General features: G+C 42.5%; 1 protein-coding gene across 2 annotated transcripts in view; it reads right to left on the bottom strand.

Moving 5' to 3' along the window:
- The window catches only part of CWC27 (CWC27 spliceosome associated cyclophilin), a 208674-nt gene that overhangs the window by 174697 nt on the left and 12986 nt on the right, over positions 1 to 20991 (bottom strand). For both annotated transcript variants that reach the window (XM_074952620.1, XM_074952621.1), the window contains exons 3-7: positions 20536 to 20648; positions 14904 to 15047; positions 14071 to 14169; positions 13731 to 13834; positions 4684 to 4753 (exon numbers count right to left, since the gene is read on the bottom strand). In XM_074952620.1, coding sequence (XP_074808721.1) covers positions 4684 to 4753; positions 13731 to 13834; positions 14071 to 14169; positions 14904 to 15047; positions 20536 to 20648 — 530 coding nt within the window. The remainder of the gene's footprint in view (positions 1 to 4683; positions 4754 to 13730; positions 13835 to 14070; positions 14170 to 14903; positions 15048 to 20535; positions 20649 to 20991) is intronic.

The following is a 20991-nucleotide window of genomic DNA, read 5'->3' as shown; positions in this document are numbered from 1 at the left end:
TAATATTTGGTGCCCTGCATGGGAGTGAAGTACAGTGGTTCCAATGTTAGTAGGAATCTGTGCTTGCTACACTGACTTGCAGTGCCTGTTGCTTTCCTGGGCTAAGGTATCTTTTACTTAATACAATAAAAGAAGTTTTCAAAGCCAAAAAAGCCATTTATTTAAAATATAATTCATCTACTGAAAAGAAACACAACTGCTTGGGAAACAGAAAGGGCAAGGGGGTGGGGTGGGTAACAGTTCAATCACAGATTTGCGTATGTCCTCTTCTCATACTCAGCCTTCCTGTCTGGAGTGCTGTGCAAGGAGTGCTGCACTTCAGGCTGGCTATACTGCATGGTGATGGGGTTTCATTCTCCCTTCACTCCTGCGCTTTTTGATTTTCATTAAGGGAGTGCTGCATTACTTCATGCAGCATGTCCTCTTTGCTTCTACGTGGCCTCTTCCTGATTCTTTGCAGCCTTTCGGCCGGTGATAACGCGAACGGCTGAGATCTCAAGGTTGCATCGGTAAAGGCAAAATGCAACACTTAACAGAGGCAGCATTGTTCACACCAGACAGAGCAATGATTCGCCCGTACTTAAAGACAAGCACAGTCTAATAATAGCATAATTTGTCCATCCCAAAGCAAGCTCACATAACCCACAGGAGCCCCAAAATGGTGAGTAAGCACAGGGTCGAGGGGAACTGATTCTTTCACGGCCGTACTGTCCTCTGCGGTTCTGTGCCTGGGGACAGCCAACAGCTGCAGGGGGCCCCATACTGAACACTGTCCCCACATTTTCCACAGGAGTTCATCCTGGAAGATATCTCGCTGCTGAGGGTGACCTGGGAAGCAAGGGAGGGTCTTCTACTACAATGTGGCTTCTGCCCTGGCCAATATGCAGCTTGCCTGTGTGCAGCAATGGTCCCCCCGACTCTCACAGCACAGTGGCACGGACGTGTTAGCCTGACTGGGACGAGGAGCACAGTAGCGCTTCCAAGGAACCTGCGCAAGTGCATTGCACAGCTTCTGGATGAGACCTTTGTAGAGATCACTGAAGTCGATTACTGCGATGTGAGAGAGCACATCAACGCCCTATTCTGCATCTCGGCATGCATGCAGCCCTAACCCTCCTTGCCCCAAGAGCCCGCACCGAATAGCTTCCTTCCCAAAATAAAAGCCGTTTACCGTGCACCTCCTCTGGTGTTTGTCCTTCCCCAAGCACCAGCCGCTGCGACTGGCTTGAGAACAGCTCCTGGCTGCATGCATCTAGGGATGCCGGGGTGTCTTCCTCCTCCTCAGCACCCTCACTCCCACTTTCCTCCTCCTGCCTTGTTGAACTGGGCTCTGAAATGTCCATGGTGGTACTCTTTCATTCATGCATCATCACATCAATGCGGTACCCAGACCTCAGGGTGCTAGTCGGGACACCTGGCCACCATGAGTAGACTAGTAAAAACTCCAACCTGAGACCCTGCTCTGTCCTCCCTTCCTATGTTCATCCCCCACTATTTTCCTCCTATCTTATCTCTCTCAGCTTTTCACACAATCATTAAACCTACTGTACCACACAGTACCAGCACAATGAGATGAGACTGCTCATCCAGCACTGACAAGCCTGAGAAAAACCTGTAAGGAGATTGATCTGACCAGACAAGACAGATGACATCCCAGACCAGGAAAGTGAGCCTGAGTCCACAGGAACAACTGTTCTAGTGCCAGGTCAGAGTGCCCATCCATGCCTGACCAGGTGGTTGATATCCTGACATAATCAATAAATCCCATATTTCCCTCATCTTTATTATCCTCTCTCTTTTTCCTCCTTGTATCTGTTTTGTCAAAGGCAGAGAAGATGACTGACATTCACACCTCAGAAGCGAACTAATCCTTTCTTCCCCACCAAGAAGGGCTGCCTGACAAAATGAGATCCAAATTGATACTTTTTCAGAGAGAGATGCGGACTTAAACAGGTTTTGATTTAGTTTGTTCTGCATAAGCATTCAATTTCAATTCCAAAATATCTATGACTTTTTCTGATTCTTCTTCTCTTACATATCCTGATCAATAAACTTCCGAACTTTGGCATGAATTTTCTAGTGTGCTTGCCATGGTACTAAGCAGACTGAGGCCTCAGAACTGAAAACCCCGAACCACATTTAACTGTTTGGTATTATACACGGTGACAGGGTCATGTTAACATCTTGACTCTCTGGGCCCATATATTCCATCAAAATTAATACAGAACAGTTTCTTCAACGGTCTACCTTTTTATTCTCTTGAGTTGAAGCCAACAGGACCCACCCTATCTGGCTACCAAATCAGTTAGCAGAATAGCCCTACATCTGCATGCAGTATCTTAGAACCTGACATCCTGCCATGCTCAGCTCTGACCTCAATTTTCTTAAGGACTCCAGCTAGCAGGATGTCATGAACCACAGGTCTCGGAACCTGGGTCTGCTGGGTTCATGGGAGTGGCCACGCTCCAACTCGCCACCTGGCAGACAGCTGACAATCGCTTACCTGGGACCCATGAAGCTCAGCCCCAATTTGACACTCCACCCATAAGGTCCTATTGGTGTGTGCTGGCTGCCCTACTTAAGCCAGCAGCAGGAACAGAAAACTGTCCGAACAACAGGGTTCCACCATGTTCTAGACTGTGCTCTTTGTGCTTCCTGCTCCCCGAGCTTGATTTCCTGGCATCCTGACCTAGCATGACTCCTTGTACCTGACTTATGGTTCTGATCTTCATTTTGTCTCCTGTCTCTTACCCCCTGGTACCTCAACCCAGCCTGACTCTGGTTCCTGACTCGTGGTTCAGATCTCCAGTTTGTCTCCTGCTCCCTTTCCCCTGGTATCCTGAGCCAGCCGATACTTGACTCCCATCTCATGACTGCAGACTCTGGCTCTGAATACTAGGTCTGGTTGCCCATGATTCAGCCAAGACACAGGGGCAGAGAAAGAAAGTTATGTGGCTAGGCCTAACTACCAAAAGTGAAAGAATGCCCATTTCTCTGCTATAGGGATGCAGAGCTAGAGAAAAATCACCTATTTAATAGGTAGGCAACCAGGTCTATATGTGGCATTTTCCCTCATTTACAACAAATAAAGAAGAATGCTAACTAGTGCAACTCTCATTCCTTCTCACTAGATGTAGTCCAGCTCAGCCAGCCTGAATACATACGATGAAGGAGCAGTAGTCACTAAAGACAGTCATCAGCCCTGAGTGGAGGAAAGGATGATGATGTTGAAAACAGTGACAATGAGGGGAAAAGGAGGGAGAATTTCGGAAGAATGAGGAGATCAGTTTGGAACATTTTAAGCTTAAACTGATGGCAAGTCATCCAGGTGGAGGTGTCAAACTCTGAGATGAAAGATGAAATGGAAAAATAATAGATCAGGAATGTAAAAGTTGATGTGTGAGTTGTCAATATAGTGATGATAGCTGAGTTTGTATAAGTGTAAGACCCACCAAAAAGAGAGACGAGGATAGGACTTAGAACATAACTCTAAGGAACACGATCCTCAGAATGGCAGAAAGAAGGATGGGGACTCGCCAAATGTGCAAAAGGACAAACCAGAGAGGTAAGAGGAAAACCAGTGAAGACAGTATTGTAAAACCCAAGGGAGAGTAGGCCTTTGTGAATAAGGCTATGATCAGCAACATGAAAACACAGAGAAGTCAAAGGATGAAGATGTAGTAGAGGCCCTGAGATTTGGCCAAGAAGAGATCATTAGTGATCCTGAGGAGAGCAGTTTTAGATGAGTGGAAAGGGTGGAAGCTAGATTGGTGGGAGAGGAGGATGATGATGTAGGAGAGGAACTTGAGGCAATGGTTAATTTAGCTATCCACATTTGAAAATATTACCCGAGGTTTTCAGAAATATACTGCTCTTTTTGGATAATGTCCCTTTTGACTCTTTGGCCTCCCTGGCACAAAGCCAACGGATCAGTGTATCCAAGCAGCATACATCATAACGGATAGTTACAGTGACACAAAACTTTTTTTTAAAATAATCTTATTTAGGTGGCAAAGTCAAGCACTTGAAAGTCAGGAGAAATCTGAATTATGGTACCAGTGTAACCTTAATTCTGCCTACTTCTGCATATTCATCATGATATAGCCTTTAATTACATGATCACATACTGTTTTTGCCATAGGCTCCCTGCCTCATTCAGTGCACAGGATAGATGCACAAAGGGACAGAATTGTGGTTAAATAGACATCCACAAAAGTGGCATTTCCTAACTTTTGAATTTTTCATTTTGCATGCTAAACAACTTTTTGAAAGCTTAACAACTTTCTTTTAACACAGTTTACACCCACACCCACACCGTATATATGGGCTTTGAATGGCAGAACCACTAATATGCTATGAAGTATAACAATACTGTGTTTAAAGAAAGAAACAACAAAACAATTGTAAAAGTGGGAAAACTAAAATCATATTCAAAATTACACAAGACAAAAAAATAATTTATATAAAAGATTTAAAAGACTGCAACATCGGAGAACAGAATGCTACAAACTAAGTATGCAGCTCCTCCCTACCCCTAAATTGTTATTGATCAAATCTAGAAAAACTACAAAATGAACAACTTTCAAGGTTTCAAACTGATATACTATCACTATAAAACAATGATGCCAAAAGAAAAACAGTAAGAATAGGAGATGGAGAGATACCAGTAATTGGGAACTGTACCTGACTAACTCTGTTGACTTCCACTTCTTCCTCTTCAGCTTCCTCTCCAAATGAAAGCAAATTAAAATTTCTTTAAAAAACAAAACAAAAAATACATTTTGATCCAGTGACATTTTGAACATGCAAACAATAAATATGAAATTTCAAAATTCCAATAAATAAAATGCCAGTTATTTACTGGATGTTATCTCATTTAAACCATTAGCTACGTGTTTGCTACTTCACCTCCATTAAACAAAGGTATTTTTAGTTGCTTATAACTTTGCCAGACTTCAACTTTTTGGGCCAAAATTTTGCATTCCAGTCTGCCTCAAGCTGATTTTTTTTTGGGGGGGGGGGGGGGGGAGAAGGCGGGGGGAGTAGTTGGGTGTCAATTTCAGCTAAAATCATCCAGACATTTCTGAGAAAGAGAATAGGGAAATAAGTATTGTTTTGCTCATGTTACAAAAATTCTTACAACTATTTTATTGAGAGGCTCTAGCACTTCTTGCTTTAAAGAAGGAGCTAAATATCTAACAGGGAGTTGGTTATCCTAGTGTCAAGAGCGAAATTCACCCAAATTTGGCCAAGTTATATGCTTCTGAAAAGATTGTAGTTTGCACAATTGCTCCTCCTGGCTCCAAGAGGCCAATGTGGTGCAAGGCACAGGAACGGAGAGCAGGGAGACTGCTTATACCTAAGCATCTAGGAGGAGAAGCCAACTGATAAAAATGGGATAAGGAAAAGAGGGGGGGAGGAAAGAGACAGTTACTCACCCTGAGCAGTAATTGGAGTTCTTCAAGATGTGTCCCCCTATGGGTGCTCTGGTTCAGGTGCGCATGCACCCTCTGGGCCTTTCATCAGATTTTCTCGATAGCAGTGCCTGTTTGGCCCGCATATGCGCCCTACCAAGTGGGTGAACTTCCCCCTCAGTTCCTTCTCTACCACAAAGTCCTACCAGGGAGAAAGCAGGCAGGTAGTGGAGCACCCATAGGGACACACATCTTGAAGAACCCCAGTTACTGCACAAGGTGAGTAACCACTCCTTCTTCTTCAAGTAACGTCCCTATGTGTTCTTCACTTCAGGTGACTCCTGAGCAGTATCGCCAGAGGAAGGAAGGATCTTCAGAACAGAATCCAATACTGAAGACAAAACTGGACTGCCAACTGCCACATCTGATCTAGAGGCATGAACCAAACTACGTACTGAAATCCAGGTTTCAGCTCTGCAAATGTCAGCAACTGGAACATCCTTTAGTAATGCCATAGACATAGATTGCAACATTGTAGAATGGGCTGGCAACTTAGAATGTTGGCAGAGTCATAACATGAAATAATACACCCAGAGATCCATCACGAGAGACTTTGGGTGGAGGCTGTGGATCCTTTAGATCTGTCCACAATCAAAACAGTCTTGGAGACTTTCAAAATGGTTGGTCCTGTCTAGATAGAAGGCTAATGCCTTTCTGGCCTCCAAGGTATGGAAAGCAGCTTTCTGTCTGGAGTGATGTGATTTTGGGGGGAATGGTAAATGAATGGTCTGATTAAGATGAAATTCAGAGGACATTTAGAGTAGAAACTTGGGATGTGACTGTTCCTTGAAGAACACTGCAGGGCAGGGCAGGGGAGATCTGCCATTGATACCCTCAATTCTCCCACTTTCTGGGCAGAAGTGATGGTAACCAAGAAAGCTGTTTTCATGGGCAAGTTGAATAGCGAATATGTAGCTCAAAGGGGTGTGTCATAAGGCAATTAAGGACACATTCAAGTCCCATACCAGGGTAGGTTCCTTAACCCATAGATAACTATTCAAATCTTTAAAAAATCTTGAAGTTGTGGTGAAAAGTCGTCCACAGACTAGTGAAAGGCTGTTACTGCTGCCAAGTGAACCTTGACAGAACTCATAACAATACCTGATCTTTTTAATTCTAACAGATAATCCAGGGTGGTGGAAAGAGAAGCATGTTCAATGGACACTTGCCAACAGATACACCATAGGTTAAATTTCTTCCATTTCTGAAGGTAAGTACTTCTCATAGATGTTTTTCTGCTATTTAAAAACCTGTTGTACCTCTTAAGTGGGAAGTCTCTATCCCGAGAACCATCTAGGAGCCTTACTTGAGGTCAGAAAACTTCCAAATTGGTGTGAAGTGGCTGTCGAGGGGCACCCTGAGACAACAGGTGGCAAGCAACTGGAAATCTCAGCAGTGGATGAGAAGTGAACTGAATCAGGTAAGAGTACCAACCTGCCTTGGCCAAGTCAGTGCAATCAAAATGACCTAGTCCTTGTCCTGCTTGACCTTTTTGAGAACTTTCAAGATCAATGGCATTGGTTAGCAAGCATAAAGAAGACTCCTGGCCCATGGAATAAGAAAGTCATTTCCCAGTGACTGAGACACGACTCTCTCCCCCCTACCCCCACAGAGCAAAACTTCCTGCACTTTGCATTGGCAGCAGTGGCAAAAAGATCCACTTCTGGAAACCCCTAGGTTAGAAATATGCTGTGGAACATTTGTGAATCCATCTTCCAGTCATAACTCTGAGAGAAGTTTCTGTGAAGGTGATCAGCTGTGATGTTCTGTATACCCAAGAGGTAAGAGGCTGAGAAGCTATCAGGTTCGTTACATGCTAATTTCAGAACTTTGTCTCCTCGGCACAGAGTTGGGGGGAGCATGGTCCCTTGTGTCGATTGATGTAAAACATGCAGGACACAATGTCTGTCATGATCTTGACTAATTTGGCTTTGTTCAGTGAAAGAAAATGGGAGCAAGCATTCCTGACTGCCCTCAACTCCTGAATGTTGATATGCAGGAGACTCTCACAGGAAGACCATTTGCCCTGGATGACGTGTGGACCAAGATCCACTCCCCATCCCAACAGGGATCTGTCTGAAGTGATAATGGTGGTCAGAGGAGGTTGAAAGAAGAGAACTCCCCACACAGTTCTTCCACCAATTGAGCAAGTCCAGAATCCAAAGGGGAAGAGAGACCTATTTGTGAAGTCTGTGCTTGTTTGGTATGTAGACTGTCTTGAGCCACCCCTGAAATATTGAAGATGCAATCTGACATGTTGGGTCATGCAGACACACACCCCCAAATGGCCCAACTGCTGAAGACAATTCCCTGCTGAAGTCTGAGGGCTTACTTGAATCTTTGTACTAAGATTCTGTAGATTCGCAAACCTGTCGAGGCTCCTATAAAATCTATCCATTGAACCAAGATCAAAACAGACTTTTCATGGTTAATCTGGAGGTCTCAGGTATGAAACAAAGACCTCATCATTTCTACTGCCAATGGACCACATGATAGGATCAGCCCCTGAGTAACTAATCATTGAGAAAAAGGAAGACAGTTATGCCTACACAATGTAGATGGGCGGCTTGGACTGCCATGACCTTTGAGAATATGCTTGTGACAGAGGAGAGGCCAAAAGGGAACAGTTGGTATTGAAAGCAGTCGTGGTTGAGGTTGACTATAAACCAAAGAAACTTCTTGTGAGAGGGGTGAATTTCAATGTGGAAATAAGTGTCTTGAAGGTAGAGAGTCACAAACCAATCCCTGAAATCTAGAGAGGGAATAATAGCTGTCAGGATCACCATCCTGAATTTACGTTATTTCATGCAGTTGTTGAGACATCTGACATCTAATATTGGTCTCCATCCTCCATTCTTTTTGGGGACCAGAAAATACTTGGAACAGAACCTTTCCTCCCCGTGCTGAACTGGAAGTGGTTCTATAACCCCTAAGCATAGGACAGAGGCAACCTCCTGACTCAGCAACTAATTGTGAGATGGGTCTCTGAAAAGAGACAGGAAAAGGGGATGGGAGGTGAAATGAATGAAATAACCAAGATGGTACAATCCCCAACCCCCCCGTGTTGGATGTTGTTGTCTCCTATGCAGATCCAAACTACGAAAAGGGGGGTATCCAAAGTGGGGAAGGAAGATGGGACATTGCAGAGATAGATTTGTTTGGAGCAGGTGGTTCAGACTCTTGACGAGGCCATCAAAGCTAATGTTTGGATGTCGCAGATGGCTAAAATGAAGAGGAGGTAGTAGCAGGCTTTTTCTTGGAATATCTCAGCATCTTGGTCAGAGCATCAATTGATCTACAGAAAGTAGAGAAGTGCGTTGAGCGAGATCTTTGTGATGTCTGGAACCTGCTAAATTTTCTTTTATTTGCAAGGTATATTCCAAGGGATCTAAGTGTGACCACTGAGTCCTTCAAAGTGTGAAGGCAATCATCAGTGACTCCAAAAAACAATGTGTGACCATCAAAAGGGAAGTCCTCTACAGTGCTCTGTAACTCCCTAGGAAAGCCTGACAACTGCAGCCAAGAAGCTCAGCCCATAACAATCACAACAGAAATGGACCAGGCTGTTGTATCAACTGCACCTATGAAGGCTTGCAGCAACGTCTTTGGTAGAAGCTGACCCTCATGTATGATAGCCTTAAAATTGCTTGTGGTGCTCATCTTGCAAATGGTCAATAAAAGTGTTAAACTTGTTAGAATTCAAATGGTCATATTCTGACATGAGCGCTTGATGGTTTGCTATTCTGGACTGTAGCACCGTGGAGGAATAACTCCTGCAACCAAATAGATCTAGTCACTGCTGGTCCTTGTTATAGGGAGTATATTTTGTATTGTGTTGTCTACCACATACATTCATTGCATCCATGACCAGTGAATTTGGTGTTGGATGTGAGAATAAGAACTCTGAATCCTTGGTTGGCATACTGTATTTCTTGCTGGCACTTTTACAAGTGTGTGTGTGTGTGAGGGGAGGGGGGGGGGCGGCATAGCTGGAGTCTGCCAGATTGTCTTGGCAGGCTCTAGTAAAGCTTCATTAATAGGGAGTGCCACATGAGAAGCTGGTGTGTGTAAAATGTCCAGTTTATGATGGGAGTCCTGGGCTTCCTCAAGCAGGATTTGAAAAGTATCTGCGATATACTTCATCAGCTTCTGGAAATCTCTAAACTCATCTGCCAAGGACTGTGGTAGACACATTGCTATCTCATCTGGCAATAATGAAGAGATACACATATGAGGTGTAATACCTTTGTGAGCTCTTGCTTCTTTTTCCTCAAATGTCTCCTCTCTGGGTTCTGGCTGGAGAGGAGGAAGTGAAGGCACAAGACAGTGTGCGTCTATGTTTCCTGAGAGGACTCAGTGCCCTTAAAAACTGTTGTCAATACAGGGCCCAGGGATCCTAGTGAGATCACTGAATGGGAGCACAGGGCATGAGAGGAGGCATCCATGGTTTATTACCCCAGGTTGTCAAAGGTCAGTGTTGCCTATCCTCCCCTTTTTCTGTATGTGAAGGAGAATAATGATTCAGAGGAGACAGGAGATCTGTAAAGAGAGATCTGTGAGTCGGAGGAGTCATCCTCAACATAGTAATCCTGAACATAGTCCAGGTGAAGTGATAATTGTTCAATCTGGGTGGTCAAAGTTGGAGAAACAAGAGAAGAAGTGTTGAGACAGTAACCCAGTAGACTTTGGTACCAAGAGATATGCGGTCCTGGTAAGTAATAGAAGTGCTGGCTCCTTCAATACCAGGAGGACTCTTGAGTATTGAAATTCCTGCTATAGCAGGGGAAAATAAGCAGGAGCCATGCAGAGTCCTGTGGAAGTCAGCCTTGGTAGGTACATTGGTAATATGAGTTGGTGCAGCCAACTGAGGTAGGTACATTGGTAATATGAGTTGGTGCAGCCTGTCCTGTGTGCACAGAACAAGAACGTCCTGACTCAGAGGCAAAAGGTCTGAAGCACTGGGATAGGTACAGAAGGATCTGATGACATCAACCTCTTTAAAGTGGAATGTCCACTAAAATGGGCATAGTCACTGGAAGTAGAAGAGATATTCACTATTGTGCCTTTCTTAGCAATATCATGGCTCTTGGAAGCAGGTTCCTTCTTTGTGGTTCCAGAAGTACTTGGTGCCTCAGTAGCGCTCCCTTTGGGGCCTGAGGTCCCCAGTGACCAAGACTTCCTGGAAGGAGATCTAGCGCTCCTGCCAATATGTGTAGACTTAAGAGTGTGGGACTTTTGGTACTGCTATGACAAGTGACAATGCTGGATCTCCCACTGCTGTGACAAGTTACAATGCTGAGGCTCACAGTGACCAGAATCCAGAGGTAGACAGGGCATTATGTACAAGGGTTCCTGAAATCCAGGTCAGAAGGTGGTCTCAGGATTAATTCCATCATGAGGAGCTTGTACTTTATCTCCCTGTTTTTTCTACATCTGCTCTTGAATGAAGAGCAGATCTTACACTTTGATGGTATATGGACGTCTCCCACGCACCGAAGACACTGAGATTGTTCATACTAACTGACGTAGCTTCCCAGCATGAAAGACAACACTTAAAGTGTGGGGACCCCACCATATCCCAGAAACAAAAACCAAGTCCAAAATAATCCCTCAAATGGGGAACAACAACAACATGTCTAAACTAAACTAAGCATACTCGGTTAGCTCAGTATACAAAGTGAAACTAAGACGGCATGCTAAACGCTTCATCTCAGGATGAAGACAGTTGAGAATGAATTGAAGGCGATTTGCCCCTGCAGCCCAATATAACCTCACTACGAGGCACAGCGACATGCAGGGTGCATGAGTAGGCCAAAAGGGGACTTCTACCACAAATCTCTGATCACAGGGTAGGGGGAGCATGAGCACCTGAAGTGGAGCACCCATGAGGATGCTACTCGAAGAAGAACAAAGGGATTACAGGAGTCAGAAGGGAAGACGGGTGACAGGAGCAAGCAGGTTGGGGGGGTGAGGGGAACTAGTCAGGGAAATGGTTTGGATCTGAGGGAGAGGCAAGCAGGTGCTGGGATCAGAACACTGGATAGGAGGACAGAGACAGGCCACTGACAACAGCAAAAGGAATCTAACACCACTACACCACACTCCCCTCCAGAACCTAGAACTGAATCCAAACCAAGAGTCCTGAACTTCTACATTTCTCTGTCTGCAAATAGATGTGAAACTCAATGTCAAATTGTGTGTGCGCACGTGATCCACACAGAGGATAACAGGCATCTACTACCACGAGTTACTCAGGTGATAGGGATTTGTGCTGGGATCTAACTGAATCTTGCTGATGACCCAATATACATAATAGTTCCACATGACAGAATTTGGTTTTTCATGTTGGTGTCTTTTTTAAAAAACAAACAAATGAGGAATTTACTAAAAAAAAACTTGTTACAGGATTGTTAAGGTTGCAAAGCACTCATAAGTTAGAAAATACCAGAATTAAAGTTGCCCATGCAAACTTAATTTGCCCCCTTATGTATATATATAATCATACAATTTTTAATTACATAATCACATGCTTTTTTTCCCTAAGACCCCTACCTCATTTATTGAGGGGCTAGCTAGTTATTCAATGTTTCTTTTTATGCTCCTCATTCAAAATACGTGGCCACAAACCTTTTTAATACCCACCATCCAAACCCTGCACTGAATACAAAACTATTAATTTTCTCTTCGATGTTACTATGGGACTCTCACTGTAGTATCTTAAAAAGAAAAGGAGTACTTGTGGCACCTTAGAGACTAACCAATTTATTTGAGCATGAGCTTTCGTGAGCTACAGCTCACTTCATCGGATGCATACTGTGGAAACTGCAGAATGGCCCACCTTGATTATCATGCACATTGTAGGGAGAGTGGTCACTTTGGATGAGCTATTACCAGCAGGAGAGTGAGTGTGTGTGTGTATGGGGGTGGGGGAGTGAGAAAACCTGGATTTGTGCTGGAAATGGCCCAACTTGATGATCACTTTAGATAAGCTATTACCAGCAGGAGAGTGGGGTGGGAGGAGGTATTGTTTCATGGTCTCTGTGTATATAATGTCTTCTGCAGTTTCCACAGTATGCATCCGATGAAGTGAGCTGTAGCTCACGAAAGCTCATGCTCAAATAAATTGGTTAGTCTCTAAGGTGCCACAAGTACTCCTTTTCTTTTTGCGAATACAGACTAACACGGCTGTTACTCTGAAACCTGTAGTATCTTAGTGCTTCACAATATTAATGAATTTATCCATACAACAACTCTGTGAGATTAGGTGATGGTATTAGCCCATTTTACAGTTGAGGAACCAAGGCACAAAGATATTAAGGCTAAAACTGTCAAAAAATGTCCACTAATTTTGGGTGCTAAACTTGAGACACTGAAGGACTGATCTTTCCAGAGTACCTAGCATTTTTATAGCACTTTATACATTCAAAACACATCTCCCAGACTTCAGTTGAAGTTGTGAGCACTCTACACTTCTGTAAATTTGACACCAAATGTCTCCCACTTGACATCCAGAAAAGAAGAAACACATAATTAGTGGCCAATTGTGAATATTTTAGTTTAAATGACTTTCCCAACATCACAAAGGAAGTCTGTGGCAGAGCAGGGATAAAATCCAGTTCTCCAGAATGGAATTCTATTTCCTTGACCATAAGACCATTTTTCTTGCAATCCCTTGCCTTATTAACTATATACTTTCCAATTCCTGCACCAAATAAGGAGTCCTACAGAAAACTTTGTCAATCACAAGAGTATTGATTCATTCTGAGAACACCATCAGTCCGATGCACAGAATGAGGTGACGGTGCCTTGGACAAAGTAGTATATAATCATGAAATCAGAGACTGTATAACGATCCACACATACAAAGGGCACATATTAAGGTTGCACATGCACCCTTTATTCTGGCATTTCTTAATTTATGACTGCTTTACTTTGCAACCTTACTGTTCTTTAAACAGTTTTTTTAAATTGTAATTTGGCACATATAATGCTGAAATCTTATACCTGCAACTGTATGTAAACAATCTTTTTACCAACTATAATATTCAGCATTAAGAAATAAAGGAAAAGGGACAAATTGCTTAAACTATGAAAACAGTTTTTATGCCCTCCCATCTTGGAAAAAAAATCAGGTACCACATTTATTTTACAAGGTACTATACAAGGGCATTAGCATATCATAGAACAAGACTGAAATAATTTTATAATTAGAGCTGTAAAAAATTAAAGAAAGGCCCACTTATGAGGTATAATTACTTTGTGCCTTTGGATTTTGACTTTTTTACTTCTTCCCCTGGTTTGTCCTTTTTCAGCTTTTTATTTGTTCTTGGAATGATGTCATCAAAAGGATTAAACAAAACCTAAGGAAAAAAGTTAAATATTTTATAGAAATATTTAATAAGCATTTTGCTGTAATTTAGAATACTTACATCTTTAAAAAAAAGACGTTTTTTATAAAAATTCACTATTTTGAAAATTATTTTTTCAACAATAATACATAACCCACTCAGATAAATTAATGCCAGTACATCCTACTAGAACAGAATTGTTTGAAGACAAAGAAAAAGTAGAATATTTGAATTAACCGCACACATACCTCACTACTTTTTATTTTGTGTGGATTGAGTGGTCTTTCTTCTTTATCAATTTCTACTTCAGTCAGTCGTAACATATTGTATATGGTATCTCCAGTGATCTAACAAATTCACAAAAGTTTTTTAAAGTTAGTTATTTCAGAGCCTATCAATTTTCAGACTGCTTGTTAATTATTCTGCAAAATTTAAGGGAATTGTTATGTAAATAATTTTGAATATATGAAAGAGGAATATTTACATTACATTACCTATGGCTACAAATATTTTAAATGCAACAAGACTCTGGTCTTTAGCAACCCGATTCTGCGTTAAAGAACTATTCAGGTGCCACAAAAGTTGGTGAAGGGAGCTCTGAATTGAAAATAAAACTAACAAAAAATTCTGTAGAATACAGAGCTAACCTACTTGACAGTTTCCACATTTCCTTGAAACCATCATCATTTTATTGCTTTCATTTGCTTGGGTTGTTCTTGAATAATGATATTAGAATTGCATTTCTAAATTAACATTTTATAAACAGTAGAAAAAACAGTCTATATGCAACAATCGGGGTACTTTTAATTTTATTAGATTACTCTGAAAAAATGTATTGTAAAGGTTCAATTTAGTAGAAAACCAACGGAAAATTAACTACTAAGGAAAACTACCAATTGAGATCAAGGTCAGGTATGGAAGACAGACAAAAACTGAGATGTTCTTAAATACTAAAATAACTTTGAAAGTAGCAAAATGCATTTGAGCTGTGTGAAGATAATAAGAAAACATTCTCTGAATTAGAAGTACATGTAATTGCATCTGTCAAAACCATGATTCAAGTCATAACTCTATAGCAAACCTTTCCAAAAATGGTGTGCTTGTTGTTAAGTTCATCTGCACGGCCCAGTGTAAAGAAAAACTGACTGCCATTATCATGAGCTCCAGCATTTGCCATAGCAACCAGTCCTCTTCGATTAAAACGCAATCGTGAGTGGAATTCATCCTTCAAAATAAAAAGGAAGATTGTTTAGTATGCAATTTTAATTTTGCACTTGTTTAACCAGTAAACAACCACCCTAACATACATAAGCCAGAATTTCTTGTGTTTGAAAAATTTTACAATGTTCTACCAAAACATCAAAAACTACTCCCAGATTAACAATGCAAACAAATACATGATTTTTTTTTAAAAAAGTGCAAGCTTAAGAGCTTCTTGTTAATCAGGCTAAGAAATGGAAAAATATTTGTCAACTTCAAAGCAATAATATAGATGTGATTTGAAAAAAAAAAAGAAACCTAGTATCTAAACATAATCTCTATTAAGGAAAAAAAAAAAAAAAGACTAAAACCTGCATTTTTCTTGTGACATCAAAACTATCATATATTTAACCTAACAAAATGTTGTATTTCAGAACAAATCCAGTTTCCATTCAAATCAATGGGAGCTCTCCAACAGATTTTAATAGCACCAGTATTTCATCCTTATTATGGGCCCACTTCTTATTTGCTGGGCAAGACACAATACTTCCAAGGCAAGGTACTACTCTGAATGAGTAAAGGAGGCAGAATCAGCATTTATGTAAAGACAGGAAATTAAAAGGTTTCAGAGTAGCAGCCGTTGTAGTCTGTATCTGCAAAAAGAAAAGGAGTACTTGTGGCACCTTAGAGACTAACAAATTTATTTGAGCATAAGCTTTCGTGAGCTACAGCTCAGCATCCGATGAAATGAGCTGTAGCTCACAAAAGCTTATGCTCAAATAAATTGGTTAGTTTCTAAGGTGCCACATGTACTCCTTTTCTTTTTGCGGAAATTAAAAGTTGCCCATGCAAAATTAATCCTCCCTCCAATGCATACACATGATGATAATCTTCAAATACAAGATCATATACAATTTCCTCTCCATGCCCCCACTTCTTCCAACTGTGTCTCCTTGTTCTTTTAGCCAGCCCAACAGGTTAGCAATAGTACAGTACACAGCCAATCGATATTCCATTATGGGAAGTACTAACTTTACAGAAACAGGGAGGCCCCGACTATACACAAAGAGCCCAGAAAATGTAAAGATGATGCAAAAATAGGTGCTTGTGATTTACGTAAGTGCACACAGAACTATCAGGACAAAAAGAAAAACTAAGCACACACAAGCAGGCAAACTTCCCCAATATTAAGAATAGTCTGAAGGAAGAAAACCCTATATTTAAAGCCTTCCATGACAACTCCTTCTCAGGTCATTTCTTGTGAGAGAAATCATCTTGGGTCCTCAAAATTAGAGAGAGAATGAAATATTAGACTCAAATAAACAATCCTGGTAGAAGGAAAATGAGACCACTCCTCCCCCTCTCACATTTCAACACGGGCTCTGCACAAGCTAGGGGCCCACCCACACATGACTCAGTGCATGATCATGATTTAAGTGGGCTCCTGTTAACTTTACAGATGCACTCTAAGACCAAGGTTAGGGCAGGGGTATGAAGCTGCTGTTTTTTGTGACCAAGTCTTATAAGGCTGAACTGGGTGACAGGAATGGATCTGCGTCCAACTACGCGGGGTGGCAGAAGCATAGGAACCCTGGAAAGGGGCTATTTTTCTTCTGTTTGCATGATCATATAGAGGGCTTCACTTGTGGACTGGGAAGCCGTGGCTCAAAAGTCCCCAAAGTCCTGGGATGGCCTTGCTGGGCAGCCCGCGAGCCTGGCATCTGAGTTACAATCCAGCGTTGCCCAGTTCTCCCTGGGTTTTCTCAGCCATATAGGAGGAGGGGAAGGCAGGGGATCCGGGCTCTCCCTCTCAACCAGGTCTAGTCCTGGGCCCAAAGGGGAAGGTGCAAGGATGTCTAAGACCCCTCTTGCCGATACACCAGACCAGCTTCCCCTGGGCTACTTCCTACCTTCCCACTCTTCAGTTTGGGACATGGTAACACACTCTGCCCCTCCCTAGCAAAGTGTTTCCAATCAGCCTCAACAACCTAAATAGTCAAATGGGTACTTCCTAGCTCACTTCTCAATGTCCAGTTATTCTCCCTTCTCAGGGAGCAGGGGAGGGAAAAGGGTCAAGCCCCTGGCTTCCCATTTGGGTCTTACCCACAGTCCAGACCTTTCTCCTTTGGACCACTCTGTCCCAGAGGCTGCAAACTGGCTTCCTGCCTCCAGACAGCCTTGCTTTCAATCTCCCTCCACAGCTGCTTGACTGTCAGAGTCCCCTTTTAAGTAGGTTCTCTATCTGGAGCATGCTCTGCAGCTGCAGAGGGGCAGGGTCCTCTTGGCCAGGACTGGTCCCTCACTTCCTTAGCCTTTATGTGGGGTCTGTAAACCCCATCACAGACCAGAATGGAAAGAAATCACTACCACCTGGAGATCAACAATGCAGCCACACTATTGGACAGAACTACCACAGAGGCACCTCAGTAACAATATCCTGCTCAGCCCTGATTCCATATGGTAGCCCTTGTTGGACGCAAAGCTTGAAACTCATTTTATGCAACTGAATCATTTCCAAAAAATACTGTATGCAGAGTTAGCATGCAAAAAATTAACAAAAGTTGCATGCTAATGTTAACTTGAAAAAAAAAATGGTCTGGCCGACCGATCATATGTGTTCCCTGTTTAGTAGTATAAATCTATTTGTTCATGAAATCCAAAAGAGAAACTGTCTCCTTTGAAGCCTGAGGTTAGAAAAGAACCAGAAGACTGGGTTGAAAAGAGCAATGCAGGTTTACACATAGTATACAGGGCCTTGCCTATAAACATTCCCTGTGATAAAATAATTGAACATATAGCATTAACCACTTCAGTGTTGTCTAACAGATCACAAAATCATAGAACAAAACCTCTCTCTCATATCTAGTTCACTCTCTGTTTCAATGCAATACTTAAGTGAGAGACAAACAGAAGAACACGTACAAAGGGGAAGTCTGTTTTTAAAGGTACCTTCTCACGTATGAAGAATATAAATATTAAGAGACTGGGTGTAAAATTTTAAAAATACTCTAAACTACACTGAAGAGTTACACATGCCCAACTTGGTCTAGCCTCAGTGTGGGGGCAATGGACTAGAAGACCTTCCAAGCCTACATTCCTATGATTTCTAACTTGTGTGTGCAAACACCCCAGTGAACATATGTTTAAGACAGGGCTGTGCATGGATGCTCATCAGATCTAAACTTGCACAAGTATAAGAGTATTTCTGTATCTAAGTTTGGCACATGCAAATATTTGTCCATACTTTTGAATATTTGCTGCTGCTAGAATACTAGCACAACGAGTGTTGGAAAGCATTATTCAGTAATTGCAATCTGGGCAAGAGAAGATGAAGATATCTGAAAGCTATTGACTCTCCTTTTATTGTAATATTCCACACAAGTATACCTGATGCTTTCTGATCTCCTTTTGCTCTATTGAATATCTAGTAGGAAAAACATTGGAATCACTTCAGTGATGTTTTTACATTTAAATAACTGATAATTTTTACACTCATTTCACCCTTTTGATTCCACTTTTCTTCATACTCTCTTACTGTACCTTATTTTCACTTTTCCTCATGCAATTTTTGTTAATAGGCTAACACATTATATTAGTACCCTGGGTACAATACAGACAGATTTTGGAACTGTGCATGAAAAAATGCACATGCAAAAATGGAAACACAAGATGTGCAAGCAATCACTGTACATGAGAAAACATTAATTTCTTGTGTGAGCTTTGTTTTAGCAATCTCTGCTATTCGTAAAATCACTTGCAAATGAATATACCTAGTGACAGAGGATGTGGAAAAAGCTAATGTACTCAATGCTTTTTTTGCCTCTGTTTTCACTAACAAGGTCAGCTCCCAGACTGCTGCGCTGGGCATCACAGAATGGGGAAGAGATGGCCAGCCCTCTGTGGAGATAGAGGTGGTTAGGGACTATTTAGAAAAGCTGGACGTGCACAAGTCCATGGGGCCGGACGAGTTACATCCGAGAGTGCTGAAGGAATTGGCGGCTGTGATTGCAGAGCCCTTGGCCATTATCTTTGAAAACTCGTGGCGAACGGGGGAAGTCCCGGATGACTGGAAAAAGGCTAATGTACTGCCAATCTTTAAAAAAGGGAAGAAGGAGGATCCTGGGAACTACAGGCCAGTCAGCCTCACCTCAGTCCCTGGAAAAATCATGGAGCAGGTCCTCAAAGAATCAATCCTGAAGCACTTACATGAGAGGAAAGTGATCAGGAACAGTCAGCATGGGTTCACCAAGGGAAGGTCATGCCTGACTAATCTAATCGCCTTTTATGATGAGATTACTGGTTCTGTGGATGAAGGGAAAGCAGTGGATGTATTGTTTCTTGACTTTAGCAAAGCTTTTGACACGGTCTCCCACAGTATTCTTGTCAGCAAGTTAAGGAAGTATGGGCTGGATGAATGCACTATAAGGTGGGTAGAAAGCTGGCTAGATTGTCGGGCTCAACGGGTAGTGATCAATGGCTCCATGTCTAGTTGGCAGCCGGTGTCAAGTGGTGTGCCCCAGGGGTCGGTCCTGGGGCCGGTTTTGTTCAATATCTTCATAAATGATCTGGAGGATGGTGTGGATTGCACTCTCAGCAAATTTGCGGATGATATTAAACTGGGAGGAGTGGTAGATACGCTGGAGGGGAGGGATAGGATACAGAAGGACCTAGACAAATTGGAGGATTGGGCCAAAAGAAATCTGATGAGGTTCAATAAGGATAAGTGCAGGGTCCTGCACTTAGGATGGAAGAATCCAATGCACCGCTACAGACTAGGGACCGAATGGCTAGGCAGCAGTTCTGCAGAAAAGGACCTAGGGGTGACAGTGGACGAGAAACTGGATATGAGTCAACAGTGTGCCCTTGTTGCCAAGAAGGCCAATGGCATTTTGGGATGTATAAGTAGGGGCATAGCGAGCAGATCGAGGGACGTGATCGTTCCCCTCTATTCGACACTGGTGAGGCCTCATCTGGAGTACTGTGTCCAGTTTTGGGCCCCACACTACAAGAAGGATGTGGATAAATTGGAGAGAGTCCAGCGAAGGGCAACAAAAATGATTAGGGGTCTAGAGCACATGACTTATGAAGAGAGGCTGAGGGAGCTGGGATTGTTTAGTCTGCAGAAGAGAAGAATGAGGGGGGATTTGATAGCTGCTTTCAACTACCTGAAAGGGGGTTCCAAAGAGGATGGCTCTAGACTGTTCTCAATGGTAGCAGATGACAGAACGAGGAGTAATGGTCTCAAGTTGCAATGGGGGAGGTTTAGATTGGATATTAGGAAAAACTTTTTCACTAAGAGGGTGGTGAAACACTGGAATGCGTTACCTAGGGAGGTGGTAGAATCTCCTTCCTTAGAGGTTTTTAAGGTCAGGCTTGACAAAGCCCTGGCTGGGATGATTTAACTGGGAATTGGTCCTGCTTCGAGCAGGGGGTTGGACTAGATGACCTTCTGGGGTCCCTTCCAACCCTGATATTCTATACAGTAATTAAAAACGAACTATACAGATACCTACCTTGAAGGGGAGCCCGTAGATTGACTCTCCACCTGACCCAGTACCAGTGGGATCTCCCCCTTGCACTATAAAATCAGGCACAACTCTGTGAAATATTGTGTTGTCATAATAACCTGCAAAGAAAAAGAATATTTACTATAAGTGTACTTTTAGAATTATTTAAAAATATCTATAGTGTAAGCAATGTGACCACCTGGAAATCCTGGACGCCCCATCATCTCAGGCATTGGCACCCTGACAGCAGGATTGTCTCGCTATGTAGACTCCCTCCTCAGGCCCTACGCTACCAGCACTCCCAGCTATCTTCAAGACACCATTGACTTCCTGAGGAAACTACAATCCATCGGTGATCTTCCTGAAAACACCATCCTGGCCACTATGAATGTAGAAGCCCTCTACACCAACATTCCACACAAAGATGGACTACAAGCCGTCAGGAACAGTATCTCCGATAAT

This window comes from Natator depressus, chromosome 5, assembly GCF_965152275.1.
Source record: "Natator depressus isolate rNatDep1 chromosome 5, rNatDep2.hap1, whole genome shotgun sequence".
NCBI lineage: Eukaryota > Metazoa > Chordata > Testudines > Cheloniidae > Natator > Natator depressus.
This window is presented reverse-complemented; position numbering and strand designations above follow the sequence as displayed.